Here is an 18,895-nt window from a genome sequence, read left to right on the forward strand (position 1 = left end):
ATAGGATACATTTGAAAACTTAAATGTAGACATATATATTTAAATATATTTAATATTTAAAAGAATTTCCAATGAATCGCTAAATGTACAGTTCACTAAAAAAATGTAAGCCCAGAAGTGAAATTCAAAGAGATTCAGATGAGAACCTTTGTGTTGGACCTTTTAGATCCGCCTTGAACCGGAAGGGGTCCTGTTTTCTCGTGAGCGGCGTATATATCATCCGCAGCCTCATTCCTCCAAGAAGTTACAGTAGAATAATGAATTAAACCCGTCTTATTTACTTCTCACATTTTACAGGTCGATCATCTAGTCCACATTTGTGTTCGGGCTTATAGTATTTGAGCAATCACATTGTTTTTAAGATGTCAGTAGTGGGTTTTGACGTGGGTTTTCTGAACTGCTATGTAGCGGTAGCTCGAGCCGGAGGAATCGAGACTGTGGCCAATGAATACAGCGACCGATGCACACCGTGAGTCTGCTTTATTTACTCATCTATTGCACAAATACACACACAGTAGTGAGCAGGCCAACCTTTAACTGAGATGTGTGACCGCGGAAAGCGGCTGTTTAATGGCTCTCTGTCTGTGACAGTCAGATCTGACAGTGAGGAGCCTCCCTAGACGGCAGAGCGACTAATACCATTGTGCTGCTACGTGATTGCAATATTCAAATACTATGGTACTTACAAAAAAAAGAACCGTTATCACCATACTATTATGTTTATAAACCATGGCACTTTCTAATTAGAGTAGATTTTGAGAAACAGCAGGTTGATTTATATTCAGATGTTCAAATTGGTTTTATTTTATTTGTATATATATATATATATATATATATATATATATATATATATATATATATATATATAATGTGTATGTATGTATGTGTATGTATGTGTATATATATGTATATGTGTGTATATATGCAAATATTTCTTCAGTAATATGCATGAATGAGTGTGTATTTATATATACATAATAATTATACACACACAGTACACACACATAGATTACGTAAACACAAACTTTTATTTTGGATGTGATTCATCGATTAATATTCATCCATACATATTGATTAATTAATAAATAATTATTGATTATCCTAGGACAGTAATTTGTCATAATGTTTGGCCATCTGTGTTTGTCATTTCAGAGCATGTGTGTCTTTTGGACCACGAAATCGCTCCATTGGAGCTGCAGCAAAAAGCCAGGTATGTGATTTATTCTTAAAAGACAAGATTTATTTATGTATCCATTAAAGCTGCCTTCATACAGTCTTCATGTTTGTAATCATGCATGCTTTTTTTCCCCCTGTCTCATTTGAAACACAGATGGTCACCAACTGCAAAAACACTGTCCAAGGATTCAAGCGTTTCCATGGACGGGCATTCTCAGATCCTTTTGTCCAGAACATGAAATCCAGTCTCGTTTATGACCTGGCACAGATGCCATCGGGCACAACGGGCATAAAGGTAGCTGAAAGTGACATGCGATCAAGCAAACTGAGATTCAGTTGCCATTTGCAAAACACAACATCTTGTGCGATAACTGGTCACACTGTGCCAGCATTGTTTAAAGGTCTAGTTTTGGCAGCAAAGCCTTCTTGTAAAGCCAAGCACAGAGTTCTGTTGTTCAATAAATGTGTGAATGTTTGTGAGCAGTTTCTGTCCTCTAGCTGTCGTATGTTCTCTGGTGTTGTTGTAGGTGATGTACATGGAGGAGGAGAAGGTGTTCAGCATTGAACAGGTCACTGCGATGCTCCTCACCAAACTCAAGGAGACTGCTGAGAGTGCCCTCAAGAAGCCCGTTGCAGACTGTGTCATCTCTGTGAGTTTAAAATCGCTAAAGTAACAATTCCTTCTAGATGTGGGCGTTACATTACAGGAGGTCATGTGCTGTGGTTGCGTGCATCACATATGATGTATATGTCGTTTAATGAATTATTTTTGTAGTTTTAATTTAATAATTTGTAAACAAAAACAAACAAAATTATTGAAGTGGCTGCTTATAATGACCCACGTAACTGAGCAGAGAAAACTATAGATGCGTCTTACTTGACGCTGATAATAAAATGGCCAGTCTTAGACATTTCCATGATTACTTTTTCACTGAATGCTGTTCATATTGAAAGGTTTTTGCTGTCAAAGGGTTTGTTCACCCAAAATGTATTTGAGCGTGTTCACGTCGTTACGTGATGTCTTTGCTACCTTTCTGGGGCTTGAAAGTGGTAGTTGCGTAGCTGTCAATGGAGGAACAGAAAGCTCTCGGATTTCATCAAAAAGATCTTCATTTGTGTTCAGAAGATGGACGTATGTTTTACGGGTTTGGACAACATGAGGGCGAGTCTTTATTATTTATACATTTGTGGGTGAACTGACCCTTCAAAAGCATGAGACAGGTCAGTGGAACGATTAAAATCTGAGGCCTAGAGATACGTTCTTTTAACTTGAGCACCGTGTTTTTATAGATGTCTGTCTAGTGCGAAAAACAATGTAAAAGAAGCGCAGTGGAATGGAAAAATGTGCAAAACATCATAAAAGCTCACTGAGATTATACAGAGAGACCAGACATAACAAAGTTCTCACACTATACTATACACTACATACCTATATATGTTTGAGGGCCAGCAATTGCAAGTAAAATGTTCTGTCATATTTGCAGGATTGTAATATGAAGACTACGTAGTAACGTAGTATATTTACCAACGCAGAGGGAGAATAGCACATGGCAGGCACATACTGGTATAAACATAGACATCTAGTGGTACAATATGTCACATGACTAAACCTTAGGGGTGTGACGAGACACAAGATTGTGTTTACGAGAACGAGATGAGACTTGTGCGCAGTATTTTTAAGAAATCCTCAATGACAAAAATCTTGACTGGAAAAATAGGTGCATTTTGAAATGTTTTAACTAATCATCTTTTAATGAATGTCATTTCAGTTATACTTTCTGAGTATGAATTGTCATATGCATTGAAAGACAACAGTATACAAGCACTGTAAACTGGCTTCTCTCCTGTATGATTTCATCCTGTACATGAATTATGAGCTTCCAGAACTTCTGACTGAGGCTGTGTGTGACCTCCTAATTCCACATATTGAACATAGAAATAAAAACAGTATAAATAACAAAAATAAATAACAGTTTTTTTTCTTAGTCTTATTGAGTGCAAACAATAAGTGCAACCATAATCAAAGTACTCTCTCAGTATTCAAAGTGCAAACAGAGACCAGCGCTAAGAGGTGGTTACAACTACACAGTCCAGCCTAAGATAGCTTTGATATTTGGAGACGCGCTATTGGACATAGTCTAATTTGTGCGCATCAGGGAGCTCGCCTTTCGGGATTGCACATACTCTGTATATAGGGAGCTGTGGTGCTGAGCGTGCATTCTACAAGATAAGATTTCAAGATATTTATCAGATGATTAGGCTTTGTAGCGCAATGAATCCTCCGCCATGGTCTTGTCAGTCATCTCGCCTTACTCTCGTCACGTGATCAGTGAACAGGGATTCCTGCTGCACTGTGTGTGACTCAGCAGAGCAGACATTTACAATTGAAGCAACCATTATTCAACTGAATTAAATGGTTTTTATTTCTATAAAAAAAGCAAATGGACAGTGGAGGCGGTGCCGTGGTTGGAACCGTAATGTAATCTAAACGTAGCGGTGGCATATTCAATGCTAATTTAACTCTCACACTCCGTCGTGGCTTTATCGCGAGAGCTTTTCACTCAAGAAATCTCGTCACATTTTAATATCGTGAGATCTCATGGCACGAAAATGTATTTTTCACGTTTATCCATTTGGGAGTCTCTTCACAAAGCTCGGTTTTCACAGGACAACAATGTCTCAATGTGCACGGAAGGCCACAACATAAAGAAAAGGATGTGTTTTCAAATGTCTCCGGATTAGTGTATACGTAGCCTAGTAATTTGCTCTGGAATTTTTGCTTCGGTTTTGTGCAGTATTGGCAGATTTGTACGGGATTAAAATCGCAAAGTACGTTGTTGAAATAGAAATCTCTGTATCCTCTTCTGCAAATTTCTCGAACCTCCTCCTAGTCCCGTCTGAATACGGCTAAATATCTTCTAAGATAAGCAGAAAGATGCAGTCATGCTGCTTATAATTGGCGGATTTGCAGACCAAGTCATCCATGGTTATTTTTTCCCAGTCTTTCATTTTCTGTAAATGAGTTATTGGAGACAGACCTCCACCTTAGAGACCATAAATACTCTGAATGCTGTCTAAAATCATCCCGTCTTCTAAGGTCCCCTGCTTCTATACCGATGCTGAGAGGAGATCCGTCATCGATGCGGCTCAGATTGCAGGACTCAACTGTCTGAGACTCATGAATGAAACCACTGCAGGTGAGTTGTTCATGGTTTAATGTGCCGTTTCAGTTGCAACCCACCAATTTTTCCATTCTTAAAGAGCACCTATCATGGAATTTTGAAATTTATCTTTCATGTAGTGTGTAACAGATCTAAGTGGACAAAAACATCCTGCATATTTTGAAATATGACAGTGCACCGTATATATAGTTATTTTCTTTCAAAAGTAAGAGTCGACTCTGAGTCATTTTTAAGAATCGTTAGAAGGCCGAAGCTTTTTCTCTGACTAGATGACGTCAACTTGTCAAGTTATTTGAATACGATACGCCCACTTATTGCGCTCCAAGACGCCAGTGAAAACTAGACAACATCATGGCGACGAGACGCTGTGTTCTGAAGTGTGACTCAAAAGCAAACTTTTCATCTGCCCAAGGATGAGCATTTGAAGACTAAGTGGCTTGAAGACAAACCATACATCGTCACGATTGTGTGTTTATTAGTCGTCAAATGTATGTTTCGCGATCTCAGGAAGCTTTTATTATGGACTTTTATTATGGCACATGGTATCTTCTTTGTCTGTCTGTATATGGACTACATGTGCACAGAGCGCCCTCCGGCTGCCAGTATGAATTGAAAACAACACATAAGAGACTCAATCGCTCATGATTAGGCTAACTGCGCATTTTGAGGAAGTATTGAATAAAAAATAGTCCTCTGTTTAGAAATTTGACACAGACATATGAGAATCTATCAATATGTCTCCTCATCTGCACACTTTTGAACTAAAAGCCCTGAGGGATGTTGATTCGTCGCGAGTCTTCGTGAGGAGAATAGAGGAGTTTTTTTATGAATGAGATCAGCTGAGGCTCATATTACAATCAAACGATACCGACGCGGTTTTCATATTCATAACTCATGACACATATTAACAAATTACTGTCACTATAAGACTTTGATGGGCGTTCCGCTACCAAAAATATCTGCACAGACTATACCAATCACAACTGACTGGGTCATCGGACCAATCACCGCAGATTAGCGTCACGTAAAGGCGGGGTTTTGAAAAGTGAATCACTAAAGGAATCATTTGAGAATCGCTGTCAAAACAGGTAAAAATAAATGCATATTATAAGAAAACTAAAGTCTTTTTTGTCATTGCATGCATGCAAAACTGTTGTTGAGGACTTCTAAAACAATATTTGGAACATTTTAAATGCCATGATAGGTGCTCTTTAAATGACATCTGTTGTTTTTCCACGCAGTGGCGCTGGCATACGGGATCTACAAGCAGGATCTTCCAGCTCCTGAGGAAAAGCCAAGGACGGTGGTGTTTGTGGATATTGGCCATTCAGGCTACCAGGTCTCTGTGTGTGCCTTTAATAAAGGCAAGCTTAAGGTGCGTACCAATGACATTTAAACCCTCGTGATGTGATCATGACGAGTATGTGGAAATATAGACTAATATGTTTTTTTCCTGCTCGTACAGATTCTTGCTACAGCCTTTGACGCTGAAATGGGAGGAAAATACTTTGATGAGAAGCTGGTCAAATATTTTTGTGACGAGTTTGCAGTGAAGTACAAGCTGGATGTGAAGTCCAAGCCCAGAGCTCTGGTCCGACTCTACCAGGAATGTGAAAAGCTCAAGAAGCTGATGAGTGCCAACTCCTCGGACCTGCCGCTGAACATCGAGTGTTTCATGAACGACATTGATGTTTCAAGCAAACTCAACAGGTACAGAGTCAGTTACTGAAGAAATCACTTGCAAAATCGTACATTTTGTCGTCATTTACACACCCTCATGACTTTTCCAAACTGCTCTCAAGGAAAGCATCATTCAACTAAAATTAACATGATTTGTGTGCTACATTACAAGTCTTGAGAGGATAGTTCACCCAAAAATGTAAATTCTGTCATCATTTACTCGCCCTCATGTCGTTCCAAACCCATAAGACTTTCATTCATCTTCGAAACACAGATGAAGATCTTTTTAATGAAATCTGAGATTCCTGCCACTTCATTGAAAGTCGGCTTCAAGAAGTTCATAATGACATGGGGCCATATGTACTAACAGCTTGCGGAAAACGCAAACCCTCTTTTGGCGTTAAAAAACATGCAGTGAAAAATTAGCGCTAAAATGGCGTGGACAGGGTTATTTTTGCGGCTGAACTTATTGCATATGCATTTGTAGGAGTTTCCCGTTCCAAAAATGTATGGGAGGAGAGTGTTTAACCCTTAAAGACCGAGACAGCCGCCTGCGGCTAAAAATAACTATTATTCTAAAATGTTTAATAACTTTTAAACCGCTAATCCAATCTGTATGCTGTAAAATGCACCATAAAGAGGATAATATCACATTTCCCGCGATTGATTATTTAGAGGCTCCGTAGTGAGCGTAGATGCGTCATCAATATCTGCAGCATTGATTTGTCAAGGAAACGCATGTGGGTTGTTCTCCTGAGCCAAACAGAAACTATTGTTGATCATTAGTATGCCCAGATTCATTTAAACTGGCATCGACTCAACCAATAAACAGAGTGTTTGGTCTTTTGAAACACCAATCACATGTTTCTCTGACACAACGTGAAAGTGGGTGTGTATTTGCGTGCATGAAAATAAACCGAAATAAACGCATGCAGAGCACTCTCTCAAATAGCACAGCACAGCAAGTCAGTATATTTCTCTATTTGTATGCAGTTTGTGTTTTACACCGTTTCAGTGTTTTGTTATTATATAACAATCTTTCTATTTACTTTACTCCCTGAACTTTTTTGGACTCATCTAATAAAAAAATAAATACACCTGTTTTCTCTCAAAAACGCCTAGAATAATATTATAATAAATGGCTATAACTTGCTGAGGGATTGTTACATGTAGCCAAAGTTTCATCTGGAAGTCGAAAACCACAAAGTCTAACTTTCTAAAGGAAAAAATCCAAACTTCACGAAGTTCTGTTTGAGTTCACAGTAAAAACACCACATTTTTGCTGCCGGTTTTCTTAAAATTCTATTAATTGAATCCATTCTCAGACTAAATAAATGTAAAATTGGGACTTCAAATGATGGAATAGATGGAAACTTCATGTTCTCCTGTTTAAAATGATACATGACACTTGATGCTAACTGCTAGAATGTGTGAGGAAAAACAAAGAAAAGTAGAGGCAAGTCAGGCGCCTCAAAAATGTTCTAGGTCTTCAAGGGTTAAATGAATCACGCAATGTGATTTACTAAGGTTTGTGCTCGTCAATTTACTGGTGTTTGCACCATTATTTACTGCCCCAAAAAAAGCACGTCTTAAACCAGGCGCTATTTGCGCTGCTCTTGGTAGATTGCTCTTGGTAGATTGTGTTCTTTAATTTTCCGATTGTCAGTAGATCACGCGCTGGATTTTCCACTCCCATCTGTGTTTTTTTGGAATTGCACTCTCACGCTAATTTGCCCTGTTTAGTAAATCTATTCCATAATGTAAACGTAATCCATAATAATCGAGCGGTTTAATCTAAGTGTTCCGGATGGTGTATGTTTGTAATTCCGTTTACCATACTTGATGAGCTCTGTTTTTCCGCATTTTCATTGATCAGTGTTTATATGTGAATAAAAGCCTACATAGAATCTATTAATTATATAAATATATATATATATGTTTGTTACATTCATTCATTCCAGTCAAGCACAATTAAAGGATCTTTATCAGAGATTTTATCCGTCAGTAGTTCATTCTGAGCTTATATGTTGTTTTATTCCTGTGGCAGGGCTCATTTTGAAGAGATGTGTGCTGATATTTTAGCCCGAGTGGAACCTCCCTTGCGCAGTTTATTGGAACAAGCTCGTAAGTAATGGTCCTTTCTTGGAGAAAAAGTGTACATCATATAAATCATTCATTCACCTGTCTGTCTGTCACCTCTTTCTGTGCAGATCTGAAAAAAGATGACATCTATGCTGTAGAAATAGTGGGCGGTGCCTCTAGAATGCCGGCCATCAAAGAAAGAATCGGCAAGTTCTTTGGGAAGGAGCCAAGCACGACGCTGAATGCAGATGAGGCCGTGGCCAGAGGATGTGCCCTCCAGGTCAGTCATGCATCAGATTATGCTTCTTCTGCTGACTAAAGCCGTGCTAATAGTTTAACAAGACTGTATTTGATAGCACTTGTGACCTTTTAGTGTTTTTCCCTCCCTCACTGACTCTGTTTCCTGATTTCACAGTGCGCGATCCTCTCTCCTGCTTTTAAAGTCCGTGAGATCTCCATAACGGATGTGGTTCCGTTTCCCATCTCTCTGAAATGGAATTCTGCTGCTGAAGATGGACTCGGGTACGATCAGCTGTGGCATTCAGAGAGTGTGATCGAGTTTGCTTTTCAGTCATTGTGCTTGAGAGTAATACATGATTTTATTTACAATGCGCTTACATTTTTTAATTTCAGCGACTGTGAGGTGTTCCCAAAGAACCACGCAGCGCCTTTCTCCAAAGTGTTGACATTTTACCGGAGAGAGCCATTCTCCTTGGATGCGTATTACAACAGCCCTAAAGAGCTCCCTTATCCAGATCCCACAATAGGTACATTCACAAACGCATTTAAAAGGAACGCTCGCCAAGTGCTGTATATGAGTAAAAATGAGTAAATAAATAAGGGATTTATTGGGGGTGGGGTAAGTGGTATTTCAAAACTGCTTTAAAAAGGTGTCTCTGGCCGAGTACCAAAACAAACTTATAGCATGTCTACTAATGACAGGGAGAAGAGAGCGCTCACCGTATAAGCCTGGAGTGTCTAAACCTCTTCACTGTCTGTTGCAAACGTTGTAATTGTAATGTGTTCGTTAGTTGGTCTGTCGTGCTCGTGCTATCGAGTTGTTCATGAGAACTGTTTGTGTTTGTGGGATGTAAAGGATGACTTTCTCACTGAACATTTGACCTGGATTACCATAGTAACACGCATTGCTTTCACTTATTGATGACCTCATACCCTCGGCCGGCCGGCACAACAGATTCCGCCATAGTCGTTGCCTGGGTTACGTACGTATGTGTGGGGCGGAGCTATCAAAATAGCGTTGTGTTTGTTTTGGTGATTTGAAATCAACATCGGTTACCAGAAAGCACTTACCCCACCTTTAAACAATTTGTTTGAATAAATGAGTTGTAGTATTTATTTGATTTAATTATCAAGAGAGAGAAATGAGTTTCATTCTAAACCAGTGACGATACCTCCTCGTTTTTGAGAAATATAATGTAGAGATACAGTAGTGAGGCTATTTTATTGATAAAAGTAGCGGGCAGCGTTGATGTGTTTCTGCGCTCTAGAATGTTTCTGCATGTGCGCATTGCGATCTCCGATCTCTGTGTGTGAGTGGTCTGTGTGCTTCAGTAAAAGAACGGTGAATGTTACAGAACGGTGATTTAAACTGACTGGAACTACCTGTGCATTAAACTGTTTTAATGCACACCTTCCAGCCAATCAGAATCAAGTATTCAGACAGACTAGGGCTGCATTTAAAAAAAAATTTGGAATTACATTTTGCCTGTTTTGTAAATGCATGTTTTGATCTTATTGTGAATGATTTATCAATTTATGTTTTTAATAAAAAAAAAAAAAGTTTAATCAAAAGGCCATAACTGAATTCCGGTGAAAAAAACAGAATTCTCTCTTTTGACGTATACAGGACTTCATTTAGCTGCTTAAACCACAAAATACATGTATTTATTTGACCAGTAATCTTTCTCAATTGAGGTGGCAAATATTCCTGTTTTCTTCTCATAGCTTATATCTGCTGTGCAATCTTGTAAAACTTGTCATGAATACAGTTTGTATGTAAACATATACACTAAAACTGTCGTGCAGGCCAGTACGTTATCCAGAAGGTGGTTCCCCAGGCCTCAGGCGAGAGTTCTAAGGTTAAGGTGAAGGTGCGAGTGAACATCCATGGCATCTTCAGTGTGTCCAGTGCCTCGTTAGTGGAGGTGCAGAAATCTGAGGAGGAAGAGGAGAGCATGGACACAGAGCAGAGCACAGAGAAAGAAAATGAGGTATTGCTTCAGGATATTACTCTCTCACTACTGCTCTCACACCCTCATCATGACCTGGGTGTTTGTATTACTCTATGTTGTTAGTGCATTCATACTGCTCAGCTCTACATCATGGGTAAAGTTACCACCATCTGTTCTCAATCATTCACAGAACAAAATGCAGGTTGATCAAGATGAACAAAAGACTCCGGGAAATGGAGAACAGGAAGATGGAGAGAAAAAAGCTGGAACGGAGGAAATGGAGGTAAACGGGTCTACCAAAAGCATCAATTAAATGATTCAGACACCCATCACATAACTAGTTCACACCAAGGACTATAACTATAACTCTCTCTATATATATATATATATATATATATATATATATATATATATATATATATATATATATATATATATATATATATATATATATATATATATATATATATATATATATATATATATATAGTTTTAAAAATCGTTTTAAATGTAATAATAGCAGCTATTTTCTTCCAGCTGATGAACAATAAAAACATTGACAGCCAATCAAAATCTATCTGCTTTAAAGAGCTTGGGAATTTAAAGTGGCAGGCGACAAAACTTCAGCGCATGCTTGGAATAAAAAAAACTGGTGTGGATGCTAAAGTTAAAAATATCCAAAAACCACTAGAACAATGTTATATATTTTGTATGTTGACGTAGCTACGTCGTAGGCTGTGTGTAGCACGCATAGCCTGACGTGCACCTGTCCAAAAGTGCAACAACGCGCCAATTTTGCCCCAATCCTGCTTCATACTATAGTAATGTTAATAAATTAATTAATTGGCTACATTGGTCGGTAAAGACAACAACTCCCATGATTCTGTGAAATCAAGGCATCATCAAGCTACACCTTTGTTTTGAGTAAGCGACCTCTAGCGGCGAAAATTACATATTGTGCCTTTAACGTTATAGTTGTTGTTGAACGGGTCTTTATAATGGTTCTCTCCATGGATTGTGATTTGTTCAGACATCAGCAGAGGAAGGCAAACAGGAGAAGAAATCAGATCAGCCTCCACAGGCCAAGAAGCCCAAAGTGAAAACAAAGGTCCTGGAGCTGCCCATTGAAAACAACCCACAGTGGCAGTTAGCCAATGACATGCTCAATCTCTTCGTGGAAAGCGAGGTATGCTTTCTGTGCGGCTGAAACTTGATTTAAGGGGGGCATATTTTTTTAACATCAAGTTAAATCTACTGTGAAATTCCTTTTCCTCAGGGAAAGATGATCATGCAGGACAAGCTTGAGAAGGAGCGCAACGATGCCAAGAACTATGTGGAGGAGTACGTGTACGAGATGAGGGACAAACTGCACGGGATATTCGAGAAGTTCGTCAATGAGAGTGTGAGAGCAGTCGCATGGCTTGAAATCGAAATGCTGAAAATCTCATGAAAAATGAAAATGAAAAATATGTATTAGCTGGAATTTGCTCTTTTATAAGTGAAATATCAGTTTGAAACCATTTTGAAATGCTTGACCAGTAATTACAAAAGATTGGAAAATTTCTAGACATTGATTGGTCCGAAGGTGTGGATTACAGTGTTGTTTATTTTATATAATATATATATACACTGTTACAGAATTTATTAATTGGCTTTTTTATATTTTCAAAATTTTGTTTAGGTTTTATTTATTTATTTATTTTTTGTAGTATTAATAGTAAGTTTTTCATCCTATATTTATTTTAATTCAGCTTTATTTAAATGAACAAAAAAAATATCGTTTTAGTTACAAAAATAACAACAGTGGTTTTCTCTTACAGGACAGAGATGCCCTCTCATTAAAACTAGAGGACACTGAGGTCTGGCTGTATGAGGATGGTGAAGACCAGTCTAAACAAGTATATATCGACAAACTTGTTGAACTGAAGGTACTAAATGTCTTTTGATGTTTACAATTTATGATGTAAGTTTGTATGAATTCGGGATGTTCATTGCGCTTTTGGTTGCTGACCGTTAACCGACAATATTGTTAAATTAGAATTAAATTCAATTAGAAGGGATAAGTGTCTGTGACCCGTTAAAAATATCCAAATTAGTTTTCCTGGGGTTTAGCTTTACATGCACAAATAGAAGCATAAATAACAGAACATGAGGATTCACGTCGGAACTTCACACACCTGCGATGCCTGTGAACGGAGGAAAACAGGATTAAATTATAAGGTCACATATTGTATTAGGTGTCTAACTACTATGTACTTGCATCAAAAAATAAGTACAATCAATGTACTTATTGTGTTCATATTGTATTGCAAAACACTTGTGCTGCTATTGAGGTGGGATACAGGTAAAGTTAGGGACAGGTTTGGTGGTATGGGTAGGTTTAAAGGTGGGTTAAGGGGTAAGGGAAGGGTCAACAGTTATAGATGTAATTTTTGCAGGTATTTTTAAAATATAAGTACAATTTAAAAATATGTATGTACACTATAATTTCATTGTATCAAATGATTAATTTAAGTGTTAGCACATTAAATACACCTAATATAAAGTGGGACGATATAAGGAAAGAATAAATAGGCCTATATGCAAAATATATTTTAATTACCTTGTTAACAAAGCGAAAGAAAAAACTAGTAGTATCTGCTGAGTTTCGGTTCATTTTTATGACGCGCTCCACAAACAAGTTCATGGGAAGGAAACCGAGCGGAAGAAATCGGAATCCTGTTTGTTTTCTTTATTTATCAAATGTCCAATATTTTTATTTTGAGTGTACACAAGTAAAAGTAATCCCTTTACAGTTTCAAACCATAAATGACGGAGTATTTGAAGTTGTTTCCGCTGTTATATAGAAAAGAAATTCAAGGGATCGCGCAGGCGCCTCGCGTGCACACACAACATATCAGTTCTAGCATTGCTAACGTGACATCGAAGCCTGTTCATTATCAAAATAAATGCATTCAACCAAACATGTAAAAAGTTACAATGCTCAATTTAAATAGTCTGCTGTACAAGCTGTGCCGTTCAGCGTGACCACCGCCTCACTGTGGTGTTTGTTCACATGCGCAGAAATGTGCTTGGCAATGATGTTTTATGTCAATATTGGAATAAAAGTCTGAAGTACAAAGCCTAGTTTACTTAATAAATAATAGTTTAGCATACAAATACATTGCGTATATGGATTTATGCCGAATGAGAGAGGTAGGCTATGTGAGCCCAACACCAGTTTCTGTTTCACTTGAAATGAAATCATTTTTAGCTTGACGTTTATATAGCTTCTTATATTTTTTATTCTTGTTCCGTTCTGAATACCGTTAAATTGAAAGGATTTGTTGTGGAGTGAGAGGAACTAAAATAGCCTATAGCTATGTTTATAGTTTTTATAATGTTTGTAAACTCTTAGCTTTATTTACTGGTATTTTACATTATTTCTGCATGTAATAATAAAATTTGACTTGTGTTTTTCTTTTTTCTCTCAATTTTTTATACGGGTAGCGTTTTTTTTTTACCACGCAGCAAACTTTTTAAAATATCTTGAAAAAATAATTAACCGTTTAACTGATAGTATTAAAGGCACAATATGTAAGATTTTTAGAATAAAATATCCAAAACCCCCTGGAACAATGAACAATGTTATATATTTTGTTGATTTGTGTATTATCATTTTCCCAAATGTTTAAAGAATGAATCCAGATAAATAAGCAATTTTAACCAGGACACGGACCGTGTCCATGCGTCGCTATCAATGACATCATACCCACGTTACCCTCGATTTCCAGTTTTATTTTGTAGAAACCATGGAAACACCAAAGACGCTTTAATATATTATGTGTTTTATTAGACAGGTGAGCAACTGTTGGGATACAACCATCAACAGAAAACTAATCATTGTTATATAGCTCAACACATTTAGTCTTATTGTTTAAATCTTGTTTTCTTGATTTACAGCGAGTACCATGTTCTACCATGCCTAATATCATTCTAGCTTACTGCACGTTACTGTGCACGTGTCTCATAGCAGCCACCTAGCGAACGGCATAATCTAGCCTGTGGCATAATAAAAGCTCTGTGAAAAATAGGCGTCATCAAGCTGTGCCTTTGTTTTGAATAAGTGACCTCTAGCGGCGAAAATGACATTGTGGCTTTAAAGGGATAGTTCACCCAAAAATGAAGATTACCCCATGATTTACTCACCCTCAAGTCATTCTAGTTGTATATGACATTCTTCTTTCAGACGAATACAATCAGAGTTATATTAAAAAAGTCCTTCTTTCTGTTGGTTAATAATAACCAGTTAATTGAGCATCCCTAGTATGAATGCATATATTTAACCTGTTGCACAGAAAACCAAATTGTGTCGCCTAAGTGCAAAGTACGGCTGCTGTTGATATTGCTATTTATACATTTAGAACCTATTAATGCATATCAATGTATTAAAAACATTCTTGCAGAATCTCGGGCAACCCATTCAAGAGAGATACACAGAATTTGAGGAGAGACCCAAAGCTTTTGAAGAGTTGGGCCGACAGTTGCAGCAATTCATGAAGATTGTAGAGGCCTACAAAACAAAGGTGAGGAGGTGTTGGATTAATGTTGCATAAAGTACAAATTTGCAGTTAGTTAGTGCTCAATGGACGTGATGGTCTCTTTGAATCACAGGAAGAGCAGTATGATCATCTGGATGAGGCAGAGGTTCAGAAGGTGGACAGGATGGTAAATGATGTCATGATCTGGATGAACAGTAAAATGAACCAGCAGAGTAAACAGAGTCTCGCCGTGGAGCCTGTGCTGAAAACGTCAGAGATACAGGCCAAAACACGGGTCAGTCACAGTTATATTGACTTTTTCTTTCTTTCTAGAGTACTTGAGTAGCGTTCAGATATCCTTCAGTACCATGGTATTGGCATCTGATACCATAACCCTTCCAGGTTACTGCCACAATACCATTTTGATACATTTGTATTAAATCTATTGCTATGTATTTTCCACAGGAGCTGTTCTCCACTTGCAATCCCATTGTGACCAAACCCAAGCCCAAAGTGGACTTGCCAAAAGAAGAGAACCCGTCAGAACCCAACGGGCCGGTCAATACGCAGGAAACCCCTGAAGCCCAGCCCAGTGGCACGGAGCAAGCTGCTGCTGACAGTGCAGACGCCACAGAAGCCAAGCCTGACATGGACCTCGATTAACCGCGCTGTGTAATGTTATGTTAACATTACACATTATGTTATGTGACATAATGTTTTGTTAATGTTAACTTATATTTCCAGTAACCGCTAACGCTAAATCATCCCCCCTCGCAGCGGGGTGACTCTGGCAATGAGAGAATACATTTGCATGTCCTTTTATATTAAGAAAAACATAAATCATAATGCTGTAAGACTTCTGATTGAGAACCATTCTGTTTGCCCATGATTGAGTTTCTGTTATATGCTGGTTCTGTCAACTGTTGTTTCAATAAATATGAATTGAAACATTCAGTATGTGCACGTTTATATTGTAATATTGCATTAACACAATGCAAAAGCATGTGTGTGTTTTGTGTAGTGCGCAACTATTTATTTTATGAGTAAGTTTACAAATGTTTCTCATTAACTTCAACGTATAGGCCAAAACAAGTGAAGTGGTAGTACATTTTGGTAATATGCTTTATTTTACATTCAACACCTTATGTTTGCATTTGCAAATCATAGATCCGGGTTTTAGAGTGGGCCGATTTTTGGCATGTCCCACCTCAGAGGATCTATTTGACTATCCAAAAATTAAAATCATACCAAAAAATAAATTGATAGTTATTTGTAGTAAAAAAAAAGTTTTTACTTTTTTTCACATTTTGCAATTATGGTGTAATTTCATATAAATGTTATTTAACCCACATTTATTTGATTTCATGTTAATATTTTTAATGCATTTTTTTTTTTTTTTTTTTTTACCTTAAAGTTTTCTAGATTTTATCAATAAATTATCATTTAAGCACATTCTTTCAACTGAAATTCAAAATAACTCACAATTTCATGCATTACCCTTCTAATGACCCGATCGGGAAGGATGAGGTTTAATAACATAAATTGTTTATTTTTTATTATTTTTTTGTTCATTGCTTGTTAAATGGCACAAATCGCGGTTTAAATATTTCTTGTGACGTATTCCAAAAATGGCAAAGAATTGCCCATATTAAATTCATGTAGATTATAACGGCTGTAAATGATAATATAATGTACAGTAATATCGTTTTTCGAGATTAATATCGAGATTTAAACTCAATTACTTTTAAAAAATTGAATAAAAATATTCCGTGGCGGAAACAGGCTTATGTCACAGACCATTTGTTTACATTTACAACATAGAAATATTTAGTTTTTTAGAGTTGCAGGGAAGATACTTATAGTGTCTTACACATTTGTGGATAATAAGTGTATACATATTGATGAGCTGACCGGGTTTGTTCCTAATCCATTCCCAGATATCAGTTTTTGTGACGCATTGTATTTTCTATTGGAATGTCCTGAGTATGTGCAAACTCCGCAACATTTCCTCTCAGTCACATGATCGTGTTCCTCGTGCTGCTCTGCGGTGCTTGAAGAGTTACTGCAACTTACAAACATATCATATGGTAAGTGTTTTACGACAACCTCTTTGTGTGTCCTGACTAATGTCTTTTCATACTTATTATTTCTAGTGCCCTCTAGTCACGGGTTGTATATAGGCATGTTTTAGTAATGCATTGGCAAGTTTATATTTAATAATTTACTGAGAGCAAGTAGGCTACACCTTCTTAAGGCCAATTTATACTTCTGCGTCGAGTGCACGCAGAGGGTACGGCGTACCCTACGCATAGAAGCGTTGGATACGCCGTACCCTACGCCGTAGCGTCGCGTTTGAAGTTGTTACAACGCGTCGCGAGAACGCACTGCTGGATTTATCAGTGATGTGTAGTCATAGCTGCAACTGCACTTCCGCCCTAATCTAACCATAATAGGGCTAAAGTCTGAAAAGGGCAGCACCTTTTTGATTTACCTGGTGGTTTCTCTCAGACACAGATGAAGCCATGAAGCTCATCATACTCAATGACTATGACCAGGTCAGTGAATGGGCTGCTAAATACATCAGGAACAGGATAAAGAAGTTTAATCCAGGTCCTGACCGATTCTTCTCTCTGGGTCTTCCAACAGGTAGAGTTGTAAAAAAAAAAAAAAACACCTTTGTGTATTGCATGTCCATTTGAAATGTAATTCTGATTAATCGTGTGTGCATTGCAGGAGGCACTCCTCTTGGATGCTACAAGAAACTGATCGAGTATCACAAGAAGGGAGAAATATCGTTTCAGTATGTGAAAACGTTTAATATGGATGAGTACGTAGGTATGTGACCGGTCGTTTATGCTTAGGGATCAAGGGTTGAACTGGCTGTCATATACTGTATTTAAAGGGATAGTTCACCCAAAAATGAAAATTAGCCCATGATTTACTCACCCTCAAGCCATCCTAGGTGTATATGACTTTTTTTCCTTTCAGACAAATACAATCTGAGTTTTATTTAAAAAAAAAAAAAAAAAGTCCTGGCTCTTCATCCTGGTTGGTATTTTGAAGCCCAAAAAATGCATCCATCCATTATAAGAGATATCCACACGGCTTCGGCGTGCATCGATATGTATGGCCGTCTGTCGGAAGCTAGTTATTTTCGTTTATAAAGTTTTAAATATGGATATTTTTTCTCACACAAACGCATCGCCTCGCTTCAGAAGAACTTTATTAACTCCCCTGAACCGTGTGGAGGACATTTATGATGGGGCTTCAAAATCTCAACCCCCATTTACTGCCATTATAAAGCTTGGAAGAGCCAGGACAAATTTTAATATAACTCTGATTGTGTTCGTCTGAAAGAAGAATGTCATTTACACCTATGGGATGGCTCGAGGGTGAGTAAATCATGGGGTAATTTCCATTTTTGGGTGAACTAACCCTTTAACACTGAACTAAGTACAAATGGTTGTTGTCTTTACAGGACTTCCTAGAGACCATCCAGAAAGTTACCATTCATTCATGTGGAATAACTTCTTCAAACATATCGACATCCGAGCAGAGAACACTCACATCCTGAACGGAAACGCATCCAATCTGGAGAAGGAATGTCAGGACTTTGAAGCCAAAATCAAAGCTGCTGGAGGAATCGAACTTTTTGTTGGCGGTAAGCCAGTAGATTGAAATTTGACCTGTGAATGGCACCATTAAACAACGCTGCCTTGTATTGACGTTGCAGGTATTGGACCTGATGGTCACATCGCATTCAATGAGCCTGGTTCCAGTCTTGTGTCCCGAACGCGTGTTAAGACCTTGGCTATGGACACGATTCTGGCTAACGCGCGTTTCTTTGATGGCGATCTCTCTAAAGTCCCCACCATGGCCCTCACGGTCGGTGTTGGCACAGTGATGGACGCTCGAGAGGTACAAATATTCATATTTCAGAATCTTTGTGCTTTTCCTAAACCACCTTAACTATGTCTATAAATGTCAGCCACTCCTGCTGCTGCTATAAGAACAAATACAACAATAACACGATTATGACATTTTTAGGTCATGATCCTTATCA

The 18,895-nt window shown here is 37.9% G+C and overlaps 2 protein-coding genes across 3 annotated transcripts in view; both read left to right on the top strand.

The window, feature by feature from the left end:
* Window positions 1-180: 180 nt before the first annotated feature.
* hspa4b (heat shock protein 4b) lies at window positions 181-16,109 on the top strand. The gene is made up of 19 exons (XM_079839518.1): window positions 181-469; window positions 1,153-1,210; window positions 1,331-1,471; window positions 1,704-1,826; window positions 4,274-4,373; window positions 5,600-5,733; window positions 5,824-6,068; window positions 8,086-8,162; window positions 8,249-8,400; window positions 8,536-8,642; window positions 8,754-8,887; window positions 10,167-10,351; window positions 10,503-10,595; window positions 11,343-11,498; window positions 11,589-11,714; window positions 12,133-12,240; window positions 14,758-14,877; window positions 14,966-15,127; window positions 15,298-16,109. The coding sequence occupies exons 1-19, from the start codon at window positions 363-365 to the stop codon at window positions 15,493-15,495; spliced, it is 2,526 nt and encodes an 841-aa protein (XP_079695644.1). The 5' UTR covers window positions 181-362; the 3' UTR covers window positions 15,496-16,109.
* Window positions 16,110-16,649: 540 nt separating this feature from the next.
* The window catches only part of gnpda1 (glucosamine-6-phosphate deaminase 1), a 2,728-nt gene continuing 482 nt past the window's right edge, over window positions 16,650-18,895 (top strand). Inside the window, exons 1-6 of one of the 2 annotated variants that reach the window (XM_079838203.1) lie at window positions 16,650-16,919; window positions 17,341-17,478; window positions 17,566-17,667; window positions 18,311-18,493; window positions 18,566-18,750; window positions 18,880-18,895. The exon at window positions 18,880-18,895 is cut by the window's right edge and continues 159 nt beyond it. In XM_079838203.1, the coding sequence (XP_079694329.1) occupies window positions 17,355-17,478; window positions 17,566-17,667; window positions 18,311-18,493; window positions 18,566-18,750; window positions 18,880-18,895 (610 nt within the window). In that variant the 5' untranslated portion in view covers window positions 16,650-16,919; window positions 17,341-17,354. Of the gene's footprint in view, window positions 16,920-17,257; window positions 17,479-17,565; window positions 17,668-18,310; window positions 18,494-18,565; window positions 18,751-18,879 lie in introns of those variants that run through there. The other variant, XM_079838204.1, reaches the window with a different exon arrangement.

This window comes from Gobio gobio (assembly GCF_949357685.1).
Source record: "Gobio gobio genome assembly, chromosome: 16".
In the NCBI taxonomy this organism is placed as follows: domain Eukaryota; kingdom Metazoa; phylum Chordata; class Actinopteri; order Cypriniformes; family Gobionidae; genus Gobio; species Gobio gobio.